The 27,621-nt window shown below is 44.4% G+C and overlaps 2 protein-coding genes across 5 annotated transcripts in view; one reads left to right on the top strand and one right to left on the bottom strand.

The window, feature by feature from the left end:
• Window positions 1-1,646: 1,646 nt before the first annotated feature.
• Window positions 1,647-27,621, top strand: part of LOC128456343 (NACHT, LRR and PYD domains-containing protein 12) — a 28,384-nt gene continuing 2,409 nt past the window's right edge. Inside the window, exons 1-19 of one of the 4 annotated variants that reach the window (XM_053440464.1) lie at window positions 1,647-1,785; window positions 2,343-2,477; window positions 2,578-2,697; window positions 3,142-3,344; window positions 3,573-5,373; window positions 5,800-5,973; window positions 6,511-6,684; window positions 7,065-7,238; window positions 7,619-7,792; window positions 8,174-8,347; window positions 8,727-8,900; window positions 9,352-9,525; window positions 23,480-23,656; window positions 24,036-24,209; window positions 24,589-24,762; window positions 25,143-25,316; window positions 25,698-25,871; window positions 26,251-26,424; window positions 26,876-27,052. In XM_053440464.1, coding sequence (XP_053296439.1) covers window positions 2,350-2,477; window positions 2,578-2,697; window positions 3,142-3,344; window positions 3,573-5,373; window positions 5,800-5,973; window positions 6,511-6,684; window positions 7,065-7,238; window positions 7,619-7,792; window positions 8,174-8,347; window positions 8,727-8,900; window positions 9,352-9,525; window positions 23,480-23,656; window positions 24,036-24,209; window positions 24,589-24,762; window positions 25,143-25,316; window positions 25,698-25,871; window positions 26,251-26,424; window positions 26,876-27,052 — 4,694 coding nt within the window. In that variant the 5' untranslated portion in view covers window positions 1,647-1,785; window positions 2,343-2,349. Of the gene's footprint in view, window positions 1,786-2,342; window positions 2,478-2,577; window positions 2,698-3,141; window positions 3,345-3,572; window positions 5,374-5,799; window positions 5,974-6,510; window positions 6,685-7,064; window positions 7,239-7,618; window positions 7,793-8,173; window positions 8,348-8,726; window positions 8,901-9,351; window positions 9,526-19,395; window positions 19,531-19,630; window positions 19,751-20,196; window positions 20,412-20,627; window positions 22,429-22,768; window positions 22,943-23,479; window positions 23,657-24,035; window positions 24,210-24,588; window positions 24,763-25,142; window positions 25,317-25,697; window positions 25,872-26,250; window positions 26,425-26,875; window positions 27,053-27,621 lie in introns of all 4 variants that reach the window. The other 3 variants (XM_053440462.1, XM_053440460.1, XM_053440463.1) reach the window with 3 other exon arrangements.
• On the bottom strand, window positions 11,947-17,034 carry LOC128456356 (amine oxidase [flavin-containing]). Its single transcript, XM_053440503.1, has 6 exons — window positions 16,649-17,034; window positions 16,418-16,475; window positions 16,054-16,151; window positions 15,701-15,812; window positions 14,396-14,458; window positions 11,947-14,315 (listed from the first exon to the last, which is right to left on the bottom strand). Exons 1-6 carry the CDS (start codon window positions 16,786-16,788, stop codon window positions 14,160-14,162), a joined length of 627 nt encoding a protein of 208 aa, XP_053296478.1. The 5' UTR covers window positions 16,789-17,034; the 3' UTR covers window positions 11,947-14,159.

The following is a 27,621-nucleotide window of genomic DNA, read 5'->3' as shown; positions in this document are numbered from 1 at the left end:
AGTCATGAGTGCAACCCTGACTTCTCAGGCAACATTTGTTATCTTTCGAAAACATCAATATCAATCATTGCCCTAATGAGTAAAATTTCTATCACAGGACTCACGGTGGAAACCCATTGGTCAGCAGCATCATTTAATATTCATGAGGTGCTTTGCATTGACCACATATAGTTGAAATTGGGTGTGTGGAGGGCGGAATTGGAGTTCAGGTTTGCTTGCGCACGGTTTTATAAATCTGAATTAGCTTTGGTATACTCCATTTCCGGCTTTTGTGCGTACGCACACTTCAGTCAGACAACTCACGTTCGGTCATGTAATATATTTATTAAAACAAATTTAGTGTTTGGCGTCTAGGCTCCAACTTAATCACTCCCCCATATGATTACACAGGAATGATGGGAGTGATGAGCAAATACTTGTAACCCCCCGTTGGAGCCTACAGGTGGATGCTGGGGTGGTGGAGGGACTGAAGCAACAGGTAACAATACTGCAGCAGCAGTGCGAGCAAGAGGGGTGGATGGGAAATGTCTCTGGTTAAATAGACCACCTGATAAGGTGGGTGTGTATTATAGATGGTTGTGGAGATTGAGGTATGTCACATGATGTATGTAATATGATTGGCGCAGCGCAGCTCGAGTTGTCTGCCAGAACTAGCTCGCAGGCGTCGCCATATTTTTTGTAAGAATCCTACGCACTCTTTTATAAATCCGACCCCTGAGCTTGAACCGGTTGTTCTGACGTCTCTATGTTAGCATCAATGACTGTATCAACATGGACGACATGACCGGATACTGCTGTCATCGAGCACTGGTGACGTCATGTATACGCCCACCTGACCAATCAGGAGTCAGCCTCAGCTGTCAATCATCACGTCTCAGCTTGTTTTTATATCATCAAATAATTGATTCAAACCAAACTGATCAGAAACACTTGAAAAACATCAGTGACATGAGAACGACCTGAAATGAAAGGAAACATCTTTGACAAAAATGCATTTAATGTTTACTGCAGCCGGCCACTAGGGGGCGATCCAGATGTTTTGGCTTCACTTTCCTGTGGGAGCCGTCAAATCACTTCACATTTAAATCGTCTCCTATGTTTGAGAAAAGCTGCTCTGGCGTACTTTCCATTTTTGACTGATTTTATAACTTCTCTCCTCTAAAATTAGTAAATGCCATTAGACCAATCAAGTGAAGGATGCATTCAGTACTCAGCCAATCAGGAGCAGCTTTCACTTAAGCTGCAGTGAGCCCCCACCCACTCCCAGTCCCTCCCACCTTGAGATAATGGGAGAGGAGCAGAGTCCGTCCACTTGAAGCAGCCGCTCACTTTGTCTCTGGTCCACCAGTGTCCTCCTCCTCTCTGCTCTCACTTGGACTAAGACACACTCATCACTAGTGACCAGGATCAGAACATGAAGGAACTGAGTGATGGTTTGATTCCACAGTTTATGAGACTCATTTAAACATCATGAGAAAGGACCAGTCAACATAGTCTGTCTCAGTCCCAGGAGAAGCTCCCAGTCAGGACTCAGGGTTAAAGTGAGGATCTGGATTCAGGATCCCAAACCGTCCATTATTAACTAAATACATGATCCTAAGTGTGTCACCGACATCATAACATCAAACATGAACTGTGAACCAGTTCATCTTCATGGGCATGAACTGGACTTTGAACCGGTTGGTTTAAATAGTGAACTGGTTCCACAGGGAGGAGGAGCCTGAGAACAGGGAAGTGTCAGACTCCATTTTCACCTGGACGAGCAGAAGGAAGGAAAGTGAGCAGGTGAGTGTGAACACAACTTTCTGAAAGTTTCACTGTCTCACTCTCACACCTGCTGTTAACATCCGTCTGCTGATCACATGACTCTAAGTTTGTCAGTTCACACCTGGTGACAGACGTCATGTGATCGGATCCCAGAGACAGATGTGAACAGCAGGTCTGGATCAAAGAGCCTTCAAAGGACTAATTAACAGAGTTAACTCACAGCATCACTTTTTATCTTCATCTGTTCATCAAGTGTTTAATAACAAAACGTGTTTTCACACTCATACGTTACATTCACCTGAGTGTGTGTGTGTGTGTGTGTGTGTGTGTGTGTGTCTGTGTGTGTGTGAGTGAGTGAGTGAGTGAGTGAGTGAGTGAGTGAGTGTGTGTGTGTGTGTGAGTGAGTGAGTGAGTGAGTGAGTGAGTGAGTGAGTGAGTGAGTGAGTGTGTGTGTTTGTGTGAGTGTGTGTGTGTGTGTGTGTGTGTGTGTTTCCTTGCTTGGTATTTTTAGGTGTGTTTCTTGAACAGACTGGTTTGTCCTGAATCCTCTGAGCTCACAGTGTTTTTCCTCTCAGACTGAAGATGAGTGGTTATGAGGAGGAAGAGGACAGAGCAGAGTCTCCAGGGTTAATCTGTGAGTCTCTGAAGAGTGACTGGTTCATGGGACATCCTCCAGTCTTCAGTAATGAACCTGGACCCTCACACACAAAGTAAGAGACCTGCTACAAACATGTGAAGCTCCAAACTGAATCCTCACAGAATGAACCAGTGAATGATGTGTTCTGAATAAAAACATGTTTGTGTTTGCAGAGGTCAGGACCACAGCCTGAGAGCAGAGTCTCCAGGGTCCAGATGTCTGTCTCTGAAGAGTGACTGGTCCATGATGAATCCTCCACACTTCAGTAATGAACCTGGACCCTCACCCACAGAGTAAGAGACTGTTTCTACTGGGACCTGCTCTGAAGAGGATCTAGTTTCCTCTAGTGTGGCCCCTGCATTAGGACACAGCTTCATTGAAGTTGGTGACTAATCTCTCAGAATCACTCAAAGAGCTCAGACCTCCACCAAGAACCAACACGCTCCTTATGAAACCACTTTGAAATCCACTAGAGACTCATTTTCATTTGGATCTGCACCAAATTCCACACACTGGTAAACATCAGTCCTCTGAACATGTCTGTGAAAGAGCCCCCCCCCCCCCTGGTTCACAGACCACAACCTTCCACCAAGTTTACTGGTAATCTGTCGTTTTTTATAATACCACTAACGAACCAACCAACACACAAACATACTGGGTGAAAACTAAACCTCCTTGACAGAAGTGATGACAACCTGTGACTGTGACATGTGAGTTATCAGGACATGTCTTCACAGGGAGAGGAAGAGGAGTCATGTTTCTGAGGAGGAGCAGTCGTGCTGCTGTGCTTCGTGTCAGGACGTCCTGAAGGATCCAGTCTCCACCAGCTGTGGACACTGGTTCTGCAGACAGTGCATCACCTCATACTGGGACCAGTCTGGTTCTTCAGGAGACTCCTCCTGTCCCCAGTGTGGACAAAGATCCAGAACAGGAGCTGGAGGTCAGACAGCCGGTCAGAGCAGCACTGTACATGTGTCTGCTGATGTCTTCACTTCTGACAACAGCACATGTGGTTTTATTTTGTTCCTTCATACAGCATCAACATTTAACATCGTTAGAAAAGCACAAAGTTAAAAAGCTTTTATTTTCTGTAGTTTTTCTGTATCTGATGAAAACAATCAGCAGATTCTCAGATTCTCTGTCTCTCACATTGTTTCTTGTCTTTAAGCAGATCGTGGTCTGCAGGAGGTTTCAGATGAACATAAGCTCAGTGTGAGGAGGAGATGTGAACATGTGACTGAAGGAAGTGATGAAACAGGAAGTAGAACCCTCCTCAACAGGATCTACACTGAGCTCTACATCACAGAGGGACAGAGTGAAGATGTTAATACTCAACATGAGGTGAGGCAGCTTGAGACGGCTTCCAAGAAGAAGATCCTCCACGACACTCCCATCAAGGTCCACGACATCTTTAAAGCCTCCACTGACCAGCAGAGCAGCATCAGAGTCGTCCTGACCAACGGAGTCGCTGGCGTTGGAAAAACCTTCTCGGTGCAGAAGTTCACTCTGGACTGGGCAGAGGGTTTAGAGAACCAGGATGTGGGTCTGCTGGCTGTGCTTTCGTTCAGGGAGCTGAACCTGGTGAAGGACCAGCAGCACAGTCTTCTCACTCTGCTCCATGTTTTCCATCCAGCGTTACAGAAGCTCACTGCAGAGACGCTCGCTGTCTGTAAACCTTTGTTCATCTTTGACGGCCTGGATGAAAGCAGACCTTCTCTGGACTTCAACCACAGGGAGCTTTTGTCTGAGGTCACACAGAGGTCATCAGTCAACGTGCTGCTGACAAACCTCATCCGGGGGAATCTGCTTCCCTCGGCTCTCGTCTGGATAACCTCCAGACCTGCGGCGGCCAATCAGATCCCTCCTGCATGTGTTGACAGGGTCACAGAAGTACGAGGCTTCACTGACGCCCAGAAGGAGGAGTACTTCAGGAGGAGGTTCAGTGATGAAGAGCTGTGCAGCAGAATCATCTCACACATCAAGACGTCCAGGAGCCTCCACATCATGTGTCAAATCCCAGTCTTCTGCTGGATCAGTGCTACAGTTCTGGAGCACATGTTGACCACAGACCAGAGAGGAAAGCTGCCCAAGACCCTAACTGACCTGTACTCACACTTCCTGCTGGTTCAGACAAAGAGGAAGAACAACAAGTACGGTGAGGGACATGAGACGACTCCACAGCAGCTGACGGAGGCTGACAGGGACGTTCTCCTGAAGCTGGGGAGGCTGGCACTTAAACATCTGGAGGAAGGAAACATCATGTTCTACCAAGAAGACCTGGAGCGGTGTGGTCTTAATGTCACAGAGGCCTCGGTGTACTCAGGAGTTTGTACTGAGATCTTCAGAAGAGAGTGTGTGATCTTCCAGAAATCAGTCTACTGCTTTGTTCATCTGAGCGTTCAGGAGTTTCTGGCTGCAGTCTACATGTTCCACTGTTACACCAAGAGGAACAGAGAAGAACTCAACAGCTTCTGGGGAACATATTGGAACACAGACAGTATCTTCTCCCTGGATGACCTCCTGAAGAGAACCATGGAGAAATCCCTCACCAGTACAAATGGTCATCTGGACCTGTTTGTTCGATTCCTTCACGGCCTCAGTCTGGAGTCCAACCAGAGAGTCTTAGGAGGCCTGCTGGGTCAGAGAGGGAACATTCCACAGATCACCCACATCATCATCAACAACCTGAAGGAGATAAACAGTGATAACATTTCTCCGGACAGAAGCATCAACATCTTCCACTGTCTGACTGAGATGAAGGACCACTCAGTTCATCAGCAGATGAAACAGTTCCTGACGTCAGGGAACAGATCAAAGGAGAAACTCTCTGAGATCCACTGCTCAGCTCTGGTCTACATGCTGCAGATGTCAGAGAGGGTTCTGGATGAGTTGAACCTGAAGAAGTTCAACACATCAGACCAGGGTCGACGGAGACTGATCCCAGCTGTGAGGAAATGCAGGAAGGCTCGGTGAGTCCAGACATGATCAATAACATGTCCAATCAGTGGTGTGTTTGTGTGTGTGTGTGTGTGTGTGTCTTTGTGTGTGTGTGTGTGTGTGTGTGTGTGTGTGTGTGTGTGTGTGTGTGTGTGTGTGTGTGTGTGTGTGTGTGTGTGTGTGTGTGTGTGTGTGTGTGTGTGTGTGTGTGTGTGTGTGTGTGTGTGTGTGTGTGTGTGTGTGTGTGTGTGTATGTGTGTGTTAGTGTGTGTGTGTGTGTTTGTGTCTGTGTGTGTGAGAGAGAGAGAGTTCCCACCCTGCGTTTGTACGATGTATGAAGAAATCTCCTAAAGACAGACTTGAACTCCAAGAGGCCATGAAAATGTTCTGTGACTTTGACCTTTGACCACCTGAATCTAATGAGTTCCTCTGTCAGTTCTAACTACACTTAATTACAGACTCAGTGGTTGTCGACTCTCAGAGACTCACTGTGAAGTCGTGGCCTCAGCTCTGAAGTCAGACCCCTCACATCTGAGAGAACTGGATCTGAGCTCCAGCGGGCTACAGGATTCAGGAGTGAAGATGCTGTGTTCTGGACTGGAGAGTCCAAACTGTCGACTGGAGACTCTGAGGTCCTTAAATCCTTCTTCACTTTTCAGACTTTCTTTCTTATTGGGTCATTATTTATTTAAATTGTCTCAGTTCTTCTCTGCTCACTGTCCCTCAGTCATCTGTCACTCACCCAGCCTGTCAGTCACGTCCACCTCATCAACTCCATTCACCTGCACTCACCTGCTCCTGATCACTGAGAAAGTGTCAGTAAATAACATGTGGACTGAGGCCGAGCACTCGTCCTCCTCAGGTTTTCAGAATAAGACACATTCTTATTGAAGCACGTTGGACAGTTGATAAGTATAGAAACAAACAGGAAGTGACTGTCAGGAGCCGTCCCTACTTTAAACAGTGTTTAATTACACAAACCTGCTCAGTGACCAACACACAGAGAAGAAGCTGATGAATGAAACAATGGTCCAACATGTCTGATCTGATATTTATCTTCAGGTCACAGACTGGACTGAGGTCAGCAGCATGTTGAGAGTCTGTGTTGATATGATGACGATCCACAACAACAGGAGGACAAATTCTAATATTCATATTTCTTTATCCAGGTTGAGGAGCTGCAGACTGTCAGAGATCAGCTGTTCTTCTCTGGCTTCAGCTCTGAGGTCAAACCTCTCTCATTTGAGAGAACTGGATCTGAGTCTAAACAGGCTGCAGGACTCAGGAGTGAAGGAGCTGTGTGGTTTTCTACAAAGTCCAACCTGTCGACTGGAGATTCTGTGGTCAGTTCACTGACTGACTTTTGTAGATCTCATATCTATAAAACAGCATTCATACACAATTTATCTAATTTAATTCTAATTTAACATAATTCCTCTTCATACATAACTTGAATCCATTCATTAATTAATCTGTGACATTTTAAATATTCAGCTACTTGTTAAAACACTGAGTTTAGTTCTGGATTTCCTAAACTGATCTGCAGGACAGAGACCGGGTCCAAAATAATCTATTTTTACTGAATCAAGACTCGTTTTAGTCCAACATGTCTGATTTCATATTTATCTTCCATGTTATGAGTCTGTGCTCACATGAATATGTGTCCTTTATTTTCACACATGAACTCAGTTTAATTTACAGTTAAGTTTTATTCTTCATCCAGGTTGTGGAGCTGCAGTCTGTCAGAGATCAGCTGTTCTTCTCTGGCTTCAGCTCTGAGGTCAAACCCCTCTCATCTGAGAGAACTGGATCTGAGTAGAAACAACCTGCAGGACTCAGGAGTGAAGGAGCTGTGTGGTTTTCTACAGAGTCCAACCTGTCGACTGGAGATTCTGACGTCAGTTCACTGACTGACTTTTGTAGATCTCATATCTATAAAACAGCAATTATACACAATTGATCTCATTTATTTTGAATTTAACATAATTCCTCTTCATACATAACTTGAATCCATTCATAAATTAATCTGTGACATTTTAAATATTCAGCGACTTGTCAAAACACTGAGTTTAGTTCTGGATTTCCTAAACTGATCTGCAGGACAGAGACCGGGTCCAAATAATCTATTTGTACTGAATCAGGACTCGTTTTTAGTCCAACATGTCTGATTTCATATTTATCTTCCATGTTATGAGTCTGTGCTGACATGAATATGTGTCTGTTATTTTCACACATGATCTCAGTTTAATTTACAGTTAAGTTTTATTCTTCATCCAGGTTGTGGATCTGCAGTCTGTCAGAGATCAGCTGTTTTTCTCTGGCTTCAGCTCTGAGGTCAAACCCCTCTCATCTGAGAGAACTGAATCTGAGTGACAACAACCTGCAGGACTCAGGAGTGAAGGAGCTGTGTGGTTTTCTAAAGAGTCCAACCTGTCGACTGGAGATTCTGACGTCAGTTCACTGACTGACTTTCGTAGATCTCATATCTATAAAGCAGTATTTATACACAATTGATCTCATTTAATTTGAATTTAACATAATTCCTCTTCATACATAACATGAATTCATTAATTAATTAATCTGTGACATTTTAAATATTCAGCGACTTGTTTAAACATTGAGTTTAGTTCTGGATTTCCTAAACTGATCTGCAGGACAGAGACCGGGTCCAAATAATCTGTTTTCACTGAATCAGGACTCGTTTTTTAGTCCAACATTTCTGATTTCATATTTATCTTCCATGTTATGAGTCTGTGCTGACATGAATATGTGTCTGTTATTTTCACACATGAACTCAGTTTAATTTACAGTTAAGTTTTATTCTTTATCCAGGTTGAGGATCTGCAGACTGTCAAAGATCAGCTGTTCTTCTCTGGCTGCAGCTCTGAGGTCAAACCCCTCTCATCTGAGAGAACTGGATCTGAGTGGAAACAAGCTGAAGGACTCAGGAGTGAAGGAGCTGTGTGGTTTTCTAAAGAGTCCAACCTGTCGACTGGAGAATCTGAGGTCAGTTCACTGACTGACTTTTGTAGATCTCATATCTATAAACAACATTTATACACAATTGATCTCATTAAATTATAATTTAACATAATTCCTCTTCATACATAACTTGGATCCATTCATAAATTAATCTGTGACATTTTAAATATTCAGCGACTTGTTAAAACACTGAGTTTAGTTCTGGATTTCCTAAACTGATCTGCAGGACAGAGACCGGGTCCAAATAATCTATTTGTACTGAATCAGGACTCGTTTTAAGTCCAACATGTCTGATTTCATATTTATCTTCCATGTTATGAGTCTGTGCTGACATGAATATGTGTCTGTTATTTTCACACATGAACTCAGTTTAATTTACAGTTAAGTTTTATTCTTTATCCAGGTTGATGAGCTGCAGACTGACAGAGATCAGTTGTTCTTCTCTGGCTTCAGCTCTGAGGTCAAACCCCTCTCATCTGAGAGAACTGGATCTGAGATACACCAACCTGCAGGACTCAGGAGTGAAGGAGCTGTGTGGTTTTCTAAAGAATCCAACCTGTCGACTGGAGACTCTGTGGTCAGTTCACTGACAGACTTTTGTAGATCTTGTATCTTTAAAGCATGATTTATACACAATTTATCTCCTTTATTTCAAATTTAACATTATTCCTCTTCATAGATAACATGAATCCATTCATTAATAATCTGTGACATTTTAAATATTCAGCTACTTTTTAAAACACTGAGTTTAGTTCTGGATTTCCTAAACTGATCTGCGGGACAGAGACCGGGTCCAAATAATCTGTTTTCACTGAATCAGGACTCGTTTTAGTCCAACATGTCTGATTTCATATTCTGTTTTCACATGAATATGTTTCTGTTATTTTCACACATGAACATTAATTTACAGTTAAGTTTTATTCTTTATCCAGGTTGAAGAACTGCAGCATGTTGAGAGTCTGTGTTGACATGATGACGATCCACAACAACAGGAGGACACATTCTAATATTCATATTTCTTTATCCAGGTTGAAGAGATGCTGTCTGTCAGAGATCAGCTGTTCTTTTCTGGCTTCAGCTTTGAGGTCAAACCCCTCTCATCTGAGAGAACTGGATCTGAGCTACAACTGCCTGCAGGCCTCAGCAGTGAAGGTGCTGCTTGATCTACAGCAGAGTCCAACCTGTCGACTGGAGACTCTGAGGTCAGTAGATGGTTGGAGTCAGTCCACGCTGCTTTCATCAGTATGTTACTAAACACAGTCAGTATCACAGATCCAGGGTCTGTGCTACCAAGCAGGATTTGTGGTTATCAGGTTAACTTCAGGTTTAGTTTTTTCAGTTCTACGAAGCTCGTCCACTTCTTAACCAGTTCAATCACCATGGTAACTTCTGATGAACATCTAACCTGCTCCAGGTTAAGTTGGAGATCAACCAGTATAGAAGCTCCACCCACTGACCACAGTGACTCTACACTGTTGTGTGGTGCACACTCTCCTTAAAGGGACGGATAAGAGAAGTTTAAATCAACGTCTGGTTGGTTCAGTTGATCTCTAACTCACCCAGAACATCTCAATGTCTCCAGACTCATCCTGTCACCAAAACACCAGATGACCTCAGCTTCCTGGAGACAGGTCCATGTGTTTCTATTGAGTAGTGATGTCAGAGGTTTCCACCACAGTGTGTGTCCTCAGAGACAGTTAGACCGTGTGTGTCCTCAGAGACAGTGATACAGTGTGTGTCCTCAGAGTAGTGAGACACTGTGTGTCACATCCTGGGATTCAAACATTTCTCATCCAGAATCTTCTTGTCTTCCACTCGTCTTGTTAATAAACAACAGATTCATATCTCGTGGCCTCGAGTTATTTATCTCGTTCACACACGTTATTATGTTGTGGTCACGTAATATTTTTACCAGATGCCACCAGGGGGCGCTGTAACTTACACATTGACACGATCCAGATGTTTCACCAGCTGTTCTTCCTACATTTAGCAGCTGTGACTGAGTTTCTTTTTTTTCTGGATCATGTGTTTGTTCTCCTCTGATTTTTATTATAGAACAGTTTGATCCTGGTTGTGAAATATGAGGCTCTGCTGTCAGTCAAACTGTCCATGTCTGTGATTGGTCATCCACAGTAAACCCCGCCCCTTTTAGATGAGGAAAACCTGAGTTAACTTAACGAGTTGATAACCAGCGTCATGTGACCACTTAGCCTGACTGTGTCTGTCAGGTTCAGTTGAGCTGATCTCAGAAAGATCTCCTGGACATGTCCTCACACGAGGAGCAGAGACGGTGTCGTCTTCATCTGATCTGAGACAGTTTGTCCTCTCACTTCATCAGTGAAGAACTGATCAGGTGGATCTTTGTCACAGCTCTGAGATCAGTGGGACTGAAGCCTCTCCTCATCACATGGTAACCAGGAGCTCTTTTTACAGAGCAGAACCTCTGCTGAGGTCCATCTGTCTCCTCTGGTCCCAGTTTGTCAGAAGCAGATGTTCATCAACACACAGTGAAACATGGCTTCACCTGTAACAGCAGTAAATCCACCTCTCAGGTGTCCACTCTGCACTTTGACATGCAGAGGACACACACTGAGCTCTTAGCGTGTTCATTCCAACACGTGAACATGAAGCAGAGAGGAAGCTGCTCCACCTCTGAACAGGACTGAAGTCCCTGCTGCTCTTTCTACTGGATGAGCTGCATCACTGACTCACAACTGATGAAGTGAGTCTCTGTGACACTGATGTCTTCTTCTCTCAACAGGTGGGGGTCTTATCGAAGCAGAGTGTGAAGAGGACAGTGTGAAGAGGACAGTGTGTGTGGACGGAGGCTGAGCTGTGTCCTGAGGATCCAGAGGCTGAAGCAGCAGCAGCTTGTGTGTAGAGCGGCTCTGACTGGGCCTTGTTGCTGGGAGGCAGAGTGGAGACAGAGCTCCAGAGGAATCAGAGGAGGTGGTTGTAATATATAACTTCACCACTAGATGGCCCTCCACACCCATTGTGTTTATTCACATGAAGAATGAGTTTATTGAAATGACACAACACAAGCAGAATACATTAACCCTCTATGAAGAGTCACATATATGTGTTTATTGATTAACTAAATTGATTTAGTTCAACACAAAGTTAAACACATTGAAATCACTTTGAGTTTAAAATCAGAGTTTTGTCTTTGACACAAAAGATCAAAACTCTGGACTTAAAAATGGGACGTTTTAATTTCTGCATCAGGTGCAGAGCGGTGGTGGCTTTTCTACTTTTGACCCACAGGTGGCGCTGCAGTATAACAGCAGCACATCCCAGTCAAAGCCTTTATATTCAGTCTATGAGTCAAACACATGGATCATTTCCTCTGTGACAAACCAGATGTAACGACAAGAAAAACATCTCAGAGAGAAAAGTTCTGTTTCTACTTGTCTCTGCTTTAATTTTTTTTTGTTATTTCAAAACTCAGATTCAAAATTTAGGTTTTCAATCAATCAATCAGAAATAAATGTATTAATATTTTTTTTATGTCTAAATTTTTTTGCAAAAGCATAAGTCACAGGAAACTTGAAACAGACTCAAGGGCTTTTACTCTGAAATCTCTGGATTACTACACAAATAAAAACCTCAAACAGGAACAGTTTCATACGAGGAAAAGATTTATTTCACATTTCTTTCTTTAAATATCACCAGCTTTGTTTGAGGAATCATAGACATCAACGAGACACAGGAAGAATCAAGAGGCTCAATTACAGAGAAAGACACGAGGGCCGGAGGACGATTACACACACGAGACGTCGGTTCTGTTCTGTACGAGTTCTGTACGAGTTTTGTACGAGTTCTGTTAGAGTTCTGTACGAGTTCTGTGGTTCAGGACGTGTGTTTCTGCTCCTGTGAGAAGAAAACCAGTAGAAAAAGAGGCGAGGGGGTAAAACAGCTGACATGAGGTCATCACACAACAGAGACAGAGACACACTGCCAACACAAGACACACACACACACACACTGGAGATCACAGCTTGACAAATTCAACAATCTGATCACAGACGACACCGTTTTGATTACAAGCCCTGACCTCCTCCATGTTAGCCGATGTGACATGGACCAAACAAACAAACAAAATGAAAGTAGACGTTGAATAATTGTTTGTTAAAGATGGTTTCTGTCATTTCAGGTCGTTCTTCAGATTTTCTGATCGGTTTGGTTTTAATAATAATAAAAATGTTCTGAGACATGATGATTGACAGCTGAGACGTGGGGCTGCAGCCCGCCCTACTGGTGAGAGACAGTAGCTGCATGGCAAAAAAGTTTTCTGTAATCGTTTAAAGAAACTTTCATTTTCTAAAGACATTTTGAAAGTAGCATCGTATTTTTATTTATTTTTTATTTTGTGAGAATATTTTGTGTATTTTCTGCGAAGGTTGGACGATGTGGGCGTGGCCTCGATGATGTAGCTCCACTAAACTTCACATGACGTCATCGTTTGCATCGTAGATATTTTAGTGGAGACGTGTCGTCCATCTTTATTTAGTTTGTTCACACAACTGGATTCACCAGAGTCACGTTAACAGTGATGACACAACTCCGGTAAAACAGGTTTTAAACCAGCAACCTGCTCGATCTGACCTCTGACCTCCAGTGCAGGCGGGACAAGGAGGGGGAGGAGCAAAGGGCGGAGAGTGTCAGAGTCACACAGGCACTTGAGAGGAAACACGAAAAACACTAGGACTTCAATTAAGGCACAACAGACTACACACAAACACTAACAGACACACACAAACACACACATCTTTGGAACAGAGGATTCTCTCGAACACAGAACGACCTTCACAACAGATGTAAAAACTCAGTCATGTTTAAATTCTAACAACGTGGATAGAACCTTGATTTTCATGTTATAATCATATAACAATTGTTCGTCCATCAGCTGTAAAGTTTAGTTTAAAGTATTAATGTCTCTTTTCCCTTTCTAACTCAAACTAGAAAGTAATATAAGTTTAGTTTTATTAATTCTCTGTGTATTTCTGTTTCAAAGAGTCAAAGTTCCTTCAGGTTGAGGAACGTTCAGATGTGAAGTGATGTTTACAGGAAGTGGATTTCATGGAGTCGCTCCAACATTAAAATACAAACAGCTGCACAGGTCACTTCGGTTCACACGTCACAAATCTGCACAAATTCACGAGGCTTCAGTCGGACTCACTTTGACGCAGTCGGGATTTTCATGGAGTTTTTACTGAAGCAGCACAAACGAGGATCTGATGATGAATCAACATCGTCTGAAAACACAGAATCTCTGAGAGGACGATTCTGAGATGAATCAGCTGCTGAGTTCACAATAAAAACAATACAAATAAAAATATCACTTCATCTTTATCCTCTGCTGGGGTTTTTAATTTCGTGAAAACAAGTGTTTGAACGTGACGTGAGTGGATCAGCACCGAAAATCATCAGAGGTAATTACACACACACACACACACACACACTCACACAAACACACACACACAGAGATAATACACTCTGATGTGATCAATGGGAGTGTCATTGGCAATGTGTGGAACATTATTCATCATATATATGTTATATATCTATTTCTCATTTGATTCGTTTTCTTCATTAGTTTCATTGTTTCAATCTGATTGGCTGACGAGCTCGAGTCTTCTTCTCTCGTCTCTTTACGTTTAATCTTTTCTGTTTCTCTCTCGTTTGTGCTCGACGGTGCTTGAGCTCAACAGTCTCTGATCCGACCGGGCGTTTCTCAAATAACATCCTAACCCTACAGGTCACCACTCTGAACACGGAGCGGTGCACTAGAAGAACTCGAGTACAGTGTCTGTTGAGATCTGCCCCCCCCGCTCTAGCTCCGGGGGAGGAGACCCTTCTTGTAGGCCACGAGGCCCGCTGCCGTGGCCAGCGTCAGGAGGGCGGAGACTCCGGTGAGCTTGAGGAGGCCCCCGACCGACGGCAGGTTCCTCTCCCAGAAGGAGGTGACGAAGGGCAGAGCGGGAACTTCCTGTCGGGGGACGGACACGAGTGTGAGACACGTTCATCCAGGTTTTCACTTCCTGTAAATCTGTAGAAAGTTTGTCTCACCACACTCTCAGGCTCCGGCTGCCAGATCTCACTCTGCTGGATTCTGCCCATCACACACAGGACCTGCAACAGACAGGAGGACGAGACTCAGGAGACGAGAGACGAGTGGAGAGGTCAAAGTTCAATTCCACAGAATCAACGACATGAAGACCAGTCGTCAACGAGTCGATGAGACACTGAGAACTTCATCCTTCAATCTAAATCAACAACTTTCATCATTTCATTATTGAATTAATAAGTGAGGGTATTAAGTTCTATAGAGGTTTTAAAGATGGACTGGTCCCACATGTGAGGGACAATAAGTCATGAATCCACTTGTACTGAAGAAACTGGTGAATATTAAACTTGTTTCTTATTGTCAAACTACAGAGGGAGGAGTGGGAGGTGAGACTCCTCCCACCTCCTCCTCCCGTCTGCGCTTTAACTACGAGCTGATCTCCTGGTCTCTTTAGTGGTCGTGGTCGTGGTCGTGGTCGTGGTCGTGGTCGTGGTCGAGGTCGTGGTCTCTTTAGTGGTCGTGGCCGAAGTCGTGGTCGTGGTCGAGGTCGTGGTCTTGGTCGCGGTCGTGGTCTTGGTCTTGGTCGTGGTCTTGGTCGTGGTCTTGGTCGTGGTCTCTTTAGTGGTCGTGGCCGAGGTCGTGGTCGTGTTCGAGGTCGTGGTCTTGGTCATGGTCTCTTTAGTGGGTTGTGGTCTTGGTCTTGGTCTTGGTCTTGGTCTTGGTCGTGGTCTTGGAAGTGGTCTCTTTAGTTGGTTGTGGCCGAGGTCGTGGTCGTGGTCTTGGAAGTGGTCTCTTTAGTGGTCGTGGCCGAAGTCGTGGTCGTGGTCGAGGTCGTGGTCGCGGTTGTGGTCTTGGTCTTGGTCGTGGTCGTGGTCTTTTTAGTGGGTTGTGGTCTTGGTCTTGGTCTTGGTCTTGGTCGTGGTCTTGGAAGTGGTCTCTTTAGTTGGTTGTGGCCGAGGTCGCGGTCGTGGTCTTGGTCTTGGTCGTGGCCGAATTCGTGGTCGTGGTCGAGGTCGTGGTCTTGGTCTTGGTCGTGGTCTTGGTCGTGGTCTTGGTCGTGGTCTCTTTAGTGGTCGTGGCCGAGGTCGTGGTCGTGTTCGAGGTCGTGGTCTTGGTCGTGGTCGTGGTCTCTTTAGTGGGTTGTGGTCTTGGTCTTGGTCTTGGTCTTGGTCGTGGTCTTGGAAGTGGTCTCTTTAGTTGGTTGTGGCCGAGGTCGTGGTCGTGGTCTTGGAAGTGGTCTCTTTAGTGGGTCGTGGTCTTGGTCTAGGTCGGGGTCGGGTCTTGGTCGTGGTCTTGGTCGCCCTCACCTCTCTGGCCGCTCTCTCTCCGGCCTGCACCGCCCCCTCCATGTAGCCGCTCCACTCTGTGGCCGTCTCCGTCCCAGCGAAGTACAACCGGCCCACCGGCTCCCTCAGCACCCTGCAGGGGACATGAGGAACTACAGCTCATCTGTGATTCACTGACGGTGAGTTTCATCCCTGTGTGTTTGTTTGTTTGTTTGTTTGTATGTTTGTTTGTTTGTTTGTTTGTTTGTTTGTTTGTTTGTTTGTATGTATGTATGTATGTATGTTTGTTTGTTTGTTTGTTTGTTTGTTTGTTTGTTTGTTTGTTTGTTTGTTTGCAGGACGACAGGACGGATGCTGACGTGGTGGAGACTTACTTCCCGTACTGGGTGAGGATCCCTGGGGGGAAGTAAGCTGTGTAGCAGCCTCCAGAATATTCCTCCTCACACCAGTTCTTCTCCTCGTAGTGAACCGGCTGAAACACACAGGACCACACATGAGGGTTCGAACCAGCGACGCAGCTGCAGCTGTGGCTGAGCGTGTGTTCACTGTGGGTCGGGATCCCAGAGTGAACACTCAGGAAATAAGTAAAGGTTGAATAATTAGCAGCGCTGCTCCACAGGACGTCTCCCTGTGGACGCGGGTCAGAACCAAACCCGTCCCCGAGTGGGAGTTCTCCAGGAGAACATGGAGCCTGTGATGCTCAGAAACCAGTGAGCTCCAGTCTGAGGAGGAACTCACATGCAGAGCCTCCTCCGAGTCCAGAACCCGGGCGTAGATCTCACAGATCTTCTTCAGCCTGAAAACAGCAACAACAGTCTGGATTAGAAGGATCCTGCAGCTGGGACAGTGTCAATGATCCGTCTCCTCTGAGGGACAGTGTGAAGGTTCTGTCTCCTCTGAGGGACAGTGTGAAGGTTCTGTCTCCGCTGAGGGACAGTGTGAAGGTTCTGTCTCCTCTGAGGGACCCACCTCTCCTCCTTGGTCAGTCCGGACAGTTTCCTGCACTTACGGGCCAGGATGAACCTGAAGGAGAGGAAACAGTGATTCGTGAGAAGGAAGAAGTGAACAAACACATACACACACACATTGTGAACACAACACAAACACATTATGACAAAGGACACACAGCTGCATCTATAAGAGAAATTATTTGTCTCTCGTCTCTGAAGTTAGAGTCTGATCTAAAAACTAAATTAATGTTTTATTGAGTTTGTCCTCAGCAGGAAACTGTGACATCACAAGAGAGACATCTGAAAGTTAAACCACAGATTCACTTCCTTCCTGTTCCTCCTGCTTTTCAAACAATCAACCTTCATGTCAATCACAGTCACATGATCAGTGTCACTGTCTGAATCTCTGTCTTCACCCCATGATCGCAGGGACACTCCCATCGGGCTTTGTGTCGTCCAGCGTCAGGCCAATGGGAGCGTCCTCCTCCTCGATCACCATGGTGCCACAGTAACCTGCACACACACACAGACACAGACACACACACACACACACACACACACACACACATATATAAGCAAGTGTGAAAAAACAAGGTTTTTGATGGACAGGGAAATCTGCCAAACATGAAACACTTTCATAGGGGTATAATATGAAGTTATGTGAAAAGGAATCTTCTGTGTGATGCTGTATTTACACCTGGAAACAGGAAGTTGTCAGATTGAACGTATGTGTTGCTGTTCTCTTTATAACCTCAGGCTGTTCTCCCCCCCCCCCCCCCGTACCCTTCTTCCTATTAGTGACATCACTGCTGTCCCATAAAGTCGCTCTTCACCTCCACCTCACTAACAAACACCTCGATGTCAGTGTCAGAAAGTTTCACTTCCTCTTCTCATCGCTTGATGCCGTGACTCCGTCAGGACTCACGGTGGAAGCCCATTGGTCAGCAGCATCATTACATATTCATGACGTGCTTTGCATTGACCATTTATAGTTGAAATTGGTTCGGGTTAGGGCGTGTGGAGGACGGATTTGGAGTTCAGGTTTGCGTGCGCACGGTTCTCTCTATAAATCAGAATTAGCTTTGGCGTACTCCATTTCCGGCTTTTGTGCGTACGCACACTTTGAGTAAGAATCCTACGCACGCTTTTATAAATCTGACCCCTGAGCTTGAAGGCATCAATGACTGTATCAACATGGACGACATGACCGGATACTGCTGTCATCGAGCACTGGTGACGTCATGTATACGCCCACCTGACCAATCAGGAGTCAGCCTCAGCTGTCAATCATCACGTCTCAGCTCGTTTTTATATCATCAAATAAGTGATTCAAACCAAACTGATCAGAAACACTTGAAAAACATCAGTGACATGAGAACGACCTGAAATGAAAGGAACCATCTTTGACAAACATTTATTTAACGTTTACTTTGAGTTTTTACTTTAGTCCATGTCCCATCTACCAACATGGAGGAGGAGGGGTTTATGACCTCTACTGCAGCCGGCCACTAGGGGGCGATCCAGATGTTTTGGCTTCACTTCCTGTGGGAGCCGTCAAATCATTTCACATTTAAACCGTTTCATATGTTTGAAAAAAGCTGCTCTGGCGTACTTTCGATTTTTGACTATGATTTTATAACTTCTCTCCTCTAAAATTAGTAAATGCCATTAGACCAATCAAGTGAAGGATGCATTCAGTACTGAGCCAATCAGGAGCAGCTTTCACTTAAGCTGCAGTGAGCCCCCACCCACTCCCAGTCCCTCCCACCTTGAGATAATGGGAGAGGAGCAGAGTCCGTCCACTTGAAGCAGCCGCTCACGTTGATTCTGGTCCACCAGTGTCCTCCTCCTCTCTGCTCTCACTTGGACTAAGACACACTCATCACTAGTGACCAGGATCAGAACATGAAGGAACTGAGTGATGGTTTGATTCCACAGTTTTTGAGACTCATTTAAACATCATGAGAAAGGACCAGTCAGCATTGTCTGTCTCAGTCCCAGTAGACGCTCCCAGTCAGGACTCAGTGTTAAAGTGAAGATCTGGATTCAGGATCCCAAACCGTCCATTATTAACTGAATACATGATCCTAAGTGTGTCATCTTCATCATAACATCACAATAACACATGAACTGTGAACCAGTTCATCTTCATGGGTATGAACTGGACTTTGAACCGGTTGGTTTCAAGAGTGAACTGGTTCAACAGGGAGGAGGAGCCTGAGAACAGGGAGGAGGAGCCTGAGAACAGGGATGTGTCCGACTCCATTTTCACCTGGACGAGCAGAAGGAAGGAAAGTGAGCAGGTGAGTGTGAACACAACTTTCTGAAAGTTTCACTGTCTCACTCTCACACCTGCTGTTAACATCCGTCTGCTGATCACATGACTCTAAGTTTGTCAGTTCACACCTGGTGACAGACGTCATGTGATCGGATCCCAGAGACAGATGTGAACAGCAGGTCTGGATCAAAGAGCCTTCAAAGGACTAATTAACAGAGTTAACTCACAGTTTCACTTTTTATCTTCATCTGTTCATCAAGTGTTTAATAACACAAAGTGTTTTCACAATCATACGTTACAGTCACCTGAGTGTGTGTGTGTGTGTTTGTGTGTGTGTGTGTGAGTGTGTGTGTGTGTGTGTGTGTGTGTGTGTGTGTGTGTGTGTGTGTGTGTCTGTGTGTGTGTCCTTGCTTGGTATTTTTGGGTGTGTTTCTTGAACAGACTGGTTTGTCCTGATTCATGTGAGCTCACTGTGTTTTTCCTCTCAGACTGAAGATGAGTGGTTATGAGGAGGAAGAGGACAGAGCAGAGTCTCCAGGGTTCATCTGTGAGTCTCTGAAGAGTGACCGGTCCATGTTTGAGCCTCTGAACTTCAGTAATGAACCTGGACCCTCACCCACAAAGTAAGAGACCTGCTACAAACATGTGAAGCTCCAAACTGAATCCTCACAGAATGAACCAGTGAATGATGTGTTCTGAATAAAAACATGTTTGTGTTTGCAGAGGTCAGGACCACAGACTGAGAGCAGAGTCTCCAGGGTCCAGCTGTCTGTCTCTGAAGAGTGACTGGTCCATGGGATGTCCTCCAAACTTCAGTAATGAACCTGGACCCTCACACACAGAGTAAGAGACTGTTTCTACTGTGACCTGCTCTGAAGAGGATCTAGTTTCCTCTAGTGTGGCCCCTGCATTAGTCATCAGTGAAGTTGGTGACTAATCTCTCAGAATCACTCAAAGAGCTCAGACCTCCACCAAGAACCAACACGCTCCTTATGAAACCACTTTGAAATCCACTAGAGACTCATTTTGATTTGGATCTGCACCAAATTCCACACACTGGTAAACATCAGTCCTCTGAACATGTCTGTGAAAGAGGACCCCCCCCCCCCCCCATACTGGTTCACAGACCACAACCTTCCACCAAGTTTACTGGTAATCTGTCATTTTTTATAATCCCACTAACGAACCAACCAACACACAAACATACTGGGTGAAGACAAAACCTCCTTGACAGAAGTGATGACAACCTGTGACTGTGACATGTGAGTTATCAGGACATGTCTTCACAGGGAGAGGAAGAGGAGTCATGTTTCTGAGGAGGAGCAGTCGTCCTGCTGTGCTTCGTGTCAGGACGTCCTGAAGGATCCAGTCTCCACCAGCTGTGGACACTGGTTCTGCAGACAGTGCATCACCTCATACTGGGACCAGTCTGGTTCTTCAGGAGACTCCTCCTGTCCCCAGTGTGGACAAAGATCCAGAACAGGAGCTGGAGGTCAGACAGCCGGTCAGAGCAGCACTGTACATGTGTCTGCTGATGTCTTCACTTCTGACAACAGCACATGTGGTTTTATTTTGTTCCTTCATACAGCATCAACATTTAACATCGTTAGAAAAGCACAAAGTTAAAAAGCTTTTATTTTCTGTAGTTTTTCTGTATCTGATGAAAACAATCAGCAGATTCTCAGATTCTCTGTCTCTCACATTGTTTCTTGTCTTTCAGCAGATCGTGGTCTGCAGGAGGTTTCAGATGAACATAAGCTCAGTGTGAGTAGGAGATGTGAACATGTGACTGAAGGAAGTGATGAAACAGGAAGTAGAACCCTCCTCAACAGGATCTACACTGAGCTCTACATCACAGAGGGACAGAGTGAAGAGGTTAATACTCAACATGAGGTGAGGCAGCTTGAGACGGCTTCCAAGAAGAAGATCCTCCAGGACACTCCCATCAAGGTCCACGACATCTTTAAAGCCTCCACTGACCAGCAGAGCAGCATCAGAGTCGTCCTGACCAACGGCGTCGCTGGCGTTGGAAAAACCTTCTCGGTGCAGAAGTTCACTCTGGACTGGGCAGAGGGTTTAGAGAACCAGGATGTGGGTCTGCTGGCTGTGCTTTCGTTCAGGGAGCTGAACCTGGTGAAGGACCAGCAGCACAGTCTTCTCACGCTGCTCCATGTTTTCCATCCAGCGTTACAGAAGCTCACGGCAGAGACGCTCACTGTCTGTAAACCTTTGTTCATCTTTGACGGCCTGGATGAAAGCAGACCTTCTCTGGACTTCAACCACAGGGAGCTTGTGTCTGAGGTCACACAGAGGTCATCAGTCAACGTGCTGCTGACAAACCTCATCCGGGGGAATCTGCTTCCCTCGGCTCTCGTCTGGATAACCTCCAGACCTGCGGCGGCCAATCAGATCCCTCCTTCATGTGTTGACAGGGTCACAGAAGTACGAGGCTTCACTGAGGCCCAGAAGGAGGAGTACTTCAGGAGGAGATTCAGTGATGAAGAGCTGTGCAGCAGAATCATCTCACACATCAAGACGACCAGGAGCCTCCACATCATGTGTCAAATCCCAGTCTTCTGCTGGATCAGTGCTACAGTTCTGGAGCACATGTTGACCACAGACCAGAGAGGAGAGCTGCCCAAGACCCTGACTGACCTGTACTCACACTTCCTGCTGGTTCAGACAAAGAGGAAGAACAACAAGTACGGTGAGGGACATGAGACGACTCCACAGCAGCTGACGGAGGCTGACAGGGACGTTCTCCTGAAGCTGGGGAGGCTGGCACTGAAACATCTGGAGGAAGGAAACATCATGTTCTACCAAGAAGACCTGGAGCGGTGTGGTCTTAATGTCACAGAGGCCTCGGTGTACTCAGGAGTTTGTACTGAGATCTTCAGAAGAGAGGGTGTGATCTTCCAGAAATCAGTCTACTGCTTTGTTCATCTGAGCGTTCAGGAGTTTCTTGCTGCAGTCTACTTGTTCCACTGTTGCACCAAGAGGAACAGAGAAGAACTCAACAACTTCTGGGGAACATATTGGAACACAGACAGTATCTTCTCCCTGGAAGACCTCCTGAAGAGAACCATGGAGAAATCCCTCACCAGTACAAATGGTCATCTGGACCTGTTTGTTCGCTTCCTTCACGGCCTCAGTCTGGAGTCCAACCAGAGAGTCTTAGGAGGCCTGCTGGGTCGGACAGAGAACAATCCAGAGATCATCCAGAGAGTCATCAACAACCTGAAGGAGATGGACAGTTATAACATTTCTCCTGACAGAAGCATCAACATCTTCCACTGTCTGACTGAGATGAACGACCACTCAGTTCATCAGCAGATGAAACAGTTCCTGACGTCAGAGAACAGATCAGAGGAGGAACTCTCTGAGATCCACTGCTCAGCTCTGGCCTACATGCTGCAGATGTCAGAGGAGGTTCTGGATGAGTTGGATCTGGAGAAGTTCAACACATCAGACCAAGGTCAACTGAGACTGATCCCAGCTGTGAGGAACTGCAGGAAGGCTCGGTGAGTCCAGACATGATCAATAACGTGTTCAATCAGTGGTGTGTTTGTGTGTGTGTGTTTGTGTTTGTGTGTGTGTGTGTGTGTGTGTGTGTGTGTGTGTGTGTGTGTGTGTGTGTGTGTGTGTGTGTGTGTGTTAGTGTGTGTGTGTTTGTGTTTGTGTGTGTGTGTGTGTGAGTGAGAGAGAGAGAGAGTTCCCACCCTGCGTTTGTACGATGTATGAAGAAATCTCCTAAAGACAGACTTGAACTCCAAGAGGCCATGAACATGTTCTGTTACTTTGATCTTTGACCACCTGAATCTAATGAGTTCCTCTGTCTGTTCTAACTACACTTAATTACAGACTCAGTGGTTGTTTCCTCTCAGAGACTCACTGTGAAGTCGTGGCCTCAGCTCTGAAGTCAGACCCCTCACATCTGAGAGAACTGGATCTGAGTAACAACAAGCTGCAGGAGTCAGAAGTGAAGCTGCTGTGTTCTGGACTGGAGAGTCCAAACTGTCGACTGGACACTCTGAGGTCCTTAAATCCTTCTTCACTTTTCAGACTCTCTTTCTTATTGGGTCATTATTTATTTAAATTGTCTCAGTTCTGCTCTGCTCACTGTCCCTCAGTCATCTGTCACTCACCCAGCCTGTCAGTCACGTCCACCTCATCAACTCCATTCATCTGCACTCACCTGCTCCTGATCCCTGAGAAAGTGTCAGTAAATAACATGTGGACTGAGGCCGAGCACTCGTCCTCCTCAGGTTTTCAGAATAAGACACATTCTTATTGAAAGACGTTGGACAGTTGATAAGTATAGAAACAAACAGGGAGTGACTGTCAGGAGCCATCCCTACTTTAAACAGTGTTTAATTACACAAACCTGCTCAGTGACCAACACACAGAGAAGAAGCTGATGAATGAAACAATGGTCCAACATGTCTGATCTGATATTTATCTTCAGGTCACAGACTGGACTGAGGTCAGCAGCATGTTGAGAGTCTGTGTTGACATGATGACGATCCACAACAACAGGAGGACACATTCTAATATTCATATTTCTTTATCCAGGTTGATGAGCTGCAGTCTGTCAAAGATCAGCTGTTCTTCTCTGGCTTCAGCTCTGAGGTCAAACCCCTCTCATCTGAGAGAACTGGATCTGACTAACAACAACAACCTGCAGGACTCAGGAGTGAAGGAGCTGTGTGGTTTTCTACAGAGTCAAACATTTCGACTGGAGATTCTGTGGTCAGTTCACTGACTGACTTTTGTAGATCTCATATCTATAAACAGCATTTATACACAATTTATCTAATTTAATTCTAATTTAACATAATTCCTCTTCATACATAACTTGAATCCATTCATTAATTAATCTGTGACATTTTAAATATTCAGCTACTTGTTAAAACACTGAGTTTAGTTCTGGATTTCCTAAACTGATCTGCAGGACAGAGACCGGGTCCAAATAATCTATTTGTACTGAATCAGGACTCGTTTTTAGTCCAACATGTCTGATTTCATATTTATCTTCCATGTTATGAGTCTGTGCTGACATGAATTTTTGTCTGTTATTTTCACACATGAACTCAGTTTAATTTACAGTTAAGTTTTATTCTTCATCCAGGTTGATGGACTGCAGTCTGTCAGAGATCAGCTGTTCTTCTCTGGCTTCAGCTCTGAGGTCAAACCCCTCTCATCTGAGAGAACTGCATCTGAGTAGAAACAACCTGCAGGACTCAGGAGTGAAGGAGCTGTGTGGTTTTCTAAAGAGTCCAACCTGTCGACTGGAGATTCTGTGGTCAGTTCACTGACTGACTTTTGTAGATCTCATATCTATAAAACAGCATTTATACACAATTTATCTAATTTAATTCTAATTTAACATAATTCCTCTTCATACATAACATGAATCCATTAATTAATTAATCTGTGACATTTTAAATATTCAGCTACTTGTTAAAACACTGAGTTTAGTTCTGGATTTCCTAAACTGATCTGCAGGACAGAGACCGGGTCCAAATAATCTATTTGTACTGAATCAAGACTCGTTTTAGTCCAACATGTAAGATTTCATATTCATCTTCCATGTTATGAGTCTGTGCTCACATGAATATTTGTCTGTTATTTTCACACATGAACTCAGTTTAATTTACAGTTAAGTTTTATTCTTTATTCAGGTTGTGGAACTGCAGACTGTCAAAGATCAGCTGTTCTTCTCTGGCTTCAGCTCTGAGGTCAAACCCCTCTCATCTGAGAGAACTGGATCTGAGTGGAAACAACCTGCAGGACTCAGGAGTGAAGGAGCTGTGTGGTTTTCTACAGAGTCCAACCTGTCGACTGGAGATTCTGACGTCAGTTCACTGACTGACTTTTGTAGATCTCATATCTATAAAACAGCAATTATACACAATTGATCTCATTTATTTTGAATTTAACATAATTCCTCTTCATACATAACTTGAATCCATTCATAAATTAATCTGTGACATTTTAAATATTCAGCGACTTGTTAAAACACTGAGTTTAGTTCTGGATTTCCTAAACTGATCTGCAGGACAGAGACCGGGTCCAATTAATCTATTTGTACTGAATCAGGACTCGTTTTTAGTCCAACATGTCTGATTTAATTTTTATCTTCCATGTTATGAGTCTGTGCTGACATGAATATTTGTCTGTTATTTTCACACATGAACTCAGTTTAATTTACAGTTAAGTTTTATTCTTTATCCAGGTTGTGGATCTGCAGTCTGTCAGAGATCAGCTGTTCTTCTCTGGCTTCAGCTCTGAGGTCAAACCCCTCTCATCTGAGAGAACTGAATCTGAGTGAAAACAACCTGCAGGACTCAGCAGTGGAGGAGCTGTGTGGTTTTCTACAGAGTCCAACCTGTCGACTGGAGATTCTGACGTCAGTTCACTGACTGACTTTCGTAGATCTCATATCTATAAAGCAGTATTTATACACAATTGATCTCATTTAATTTGAATTTAACATAATTCCTCTTCATACATAACATGAATTCATTAATTAATTAATCTGTGACATTTTAAATATTCAGCGACTTGTTTAAACATTGAGTTTAGTTCTGGAATTCCTAAACTGATCTGCAGGACAGAGACCGGGTCCAAATAATCTATTTGTACTGAATCAGGACTCGTTTTTTAGTCCAACATGTCTGATCTCATATTTATCTTCCATGTTATGAGTCTGTGCTGACATGAATATGTGTCTGTTATTTTCACACATGAACTCAGTTTAATTTACAGTTAAGTTTTATTCTTTATCCAGGTTGAGGATCTGCAGACTGACAAAGATCAGCTGTTCTTCTCTGGCTTCAGCTCTGAGGTCAAACCCCTCTCATCTGAGACACCTGGATCTGAGTGTAAACAGGCTGAAGGACTCAGGAGTGAAGGAGCTGTGTGGTTTTCTACAGAGTCCAACCTGTCGACTGGAGACTCTGTGGTCAGATCACTGACTGACTTTTGTAGATCTCATATCTATAAACAACATTTATACACAATTGATCTGATTAAATTATAATTTAACATAATTCCTCTTCATACATAACTTGGATCCATTCATTAATTAATCTGTGACATTTTAAATATTCAGCTATTTGTTAAAACACTGACTTTAGTTCTGGATTTCCTAAACTGATCTGCAGGACAGAGACCGGGTCCAAAATAATCTATTTGTACTGAATCAAGACTCGTTTTAGTCCAACATGTCTGATTTCATATTTATCTTCCATGTTATGAGTCTGTGCTGACATGAATATGTGTCTGTTATTTTCACACATGAACTCAGTTTAATTTACAGTTAAGTTTTATTCTTTATCCAGGTTGAGGAACTGCAGACTGTCAAAGATCAGCTGTTCTTCTCTGGCTTCAGCTCTGAGGTCAAACCCCTCTCATCTGAGAGAACTGGATCTGAGCTACAACAAGCTGAAGGACTCAGGAGTGAAGAAGCTGTGTGGTTTTCTAAAGAATCCAACCTGTCGACTGGAGACTCTGTGGTCAGTTCACTAACAGACTTTTGTAGATCTTGTATCTTTAAAACAGCATTTATACACAATTTATCTCCTTTATTTCAAATTTAACATTATTCCTCTTCATACATAACATGAATCCATTCATTAATAATCTGTGACATTTTAAATATTCAGCTACTTGTTAAAACACTGAGTTTAGTTCTGGATTTCCTAAACTGATCTGCAGGACAGAGACCGGGTCCAAAATAATCTATTTGTACTGAATCAAGACTCGTTTTAGTCCAACATGTCTGATTTCATATTCTGTTTTCAAATGAATATGTTTCTGTTATTTTCACACATGAACATGAATTTACAGTTAAGTTTTATTCTTTATCCAGGTTGAAGAACTGCAGACTGTCAAAGTCTGTGTTGACATGATGACGATCCACAACAACAGGAGGACACATTCTAATATTCCTATTTCTTTATCCAGGTTTAAGAGCTGCAGTCTGTCAGAGATCAGCTGTTCTTCTCTGGCTTCAGCTCTGAGGTCAAACCCCTCTCATCTGAGAGAACTGGACCTGAGCTACAACTACGACCTGCAGGACTCAGGAGTGAAGGAGCTTCTAGATCTACAGCAGAGTCCAACCTGTCGACTGGAGACTCTGAGGTCAGTAGATGGTTGGAGTCAGTCCACGCTGCTTTCATCAGTATGTTACTAAACACAGTCAGTATCACAGATCCAGGGTCTGTGCTACCAAGCAGGATTTGTGGTTATCAGGTTAACTTCAGGTTTAGTTTTTTCAGTTCTACGAAGCTCGTCCACTTCTTAACCAGGTCAATCACCATGGTAACTTCTGATGAACAGCTAACCTGCTCCAGGTTAAGTTGGAGATCAACCCGTATAGAAGCTCCGCCCACTGACCACAGTGACTCTACACTGTTGTGTGGTGCTCACTCTCCTTAAAGGGACGGATAAGGGAAGTTTAAATCAACGTCTGGTTGGTTCAGTTGATCTCTAACTCACCCAGAACATCTCAATGTCTCCAGACTCATCCTGTCCCCAAAACACCAGATGACCTCAGCTTCCTGGAGACAGGTCCATGTGTGTGTCCTCAGAGTCATTGAGACAGTGAGACAGTGTGTGTTCTCAGAGTAGTGAGACAGTGTGTGTTCTCAGAGTAGTGAGACAGTGTGTGTTCTCAGAGTAGTGAGACAGTGTGTGTTCTCAGAGACAGT

The sequence above is a fragment of the Pleuronectes platessa genome, chromosome 14, assembly GCF_947347685.1.
Source record: "Pleuronectes platessa chromosome 14, fPlePla1.1, whole genome shotgun sequence".
Taxonomy (NCBI): Eukaryota; Metazoa; Chordata; class Actinopteri; order Pleuronectiformes; family Pleuronectidae; genus Pleuronectes; species Pleuronectes platessa.
Note: the sequence above shows the minus strand (reverse complement) of the source record. Positions and strands in the feature narration are given on the sequence as shown.

What these genes read in the sequence shown, in the direction of transcription:
- LOC128456356 (XM_053440503.1), bottom strand. Translation starts at nt 16,788, where the DNA reads ATGTGTTTGTGTTGTGTTCACAATGTGTGTGTGTATGTGTTTGTTCAC. An exon ending in ACTCGGAGGAGGCTCTGCAT is followed by an intron (nt 16,152 to 16,417) that starts GTGAGTTCCTCC and finishes TGTGTGTTTCAG; the next exon opens with CCGGTTCACTACGAGGAGAA. An exon ending in AGCCGGAGCCTGAGAGTGTG is followed by an intron (nt 14,316 to 14,395) that starts GTGAGACAAACT and finishes GTCCCCCGACAG; the next exon opens with GAAGTTCCCGCTCTGCCCTT.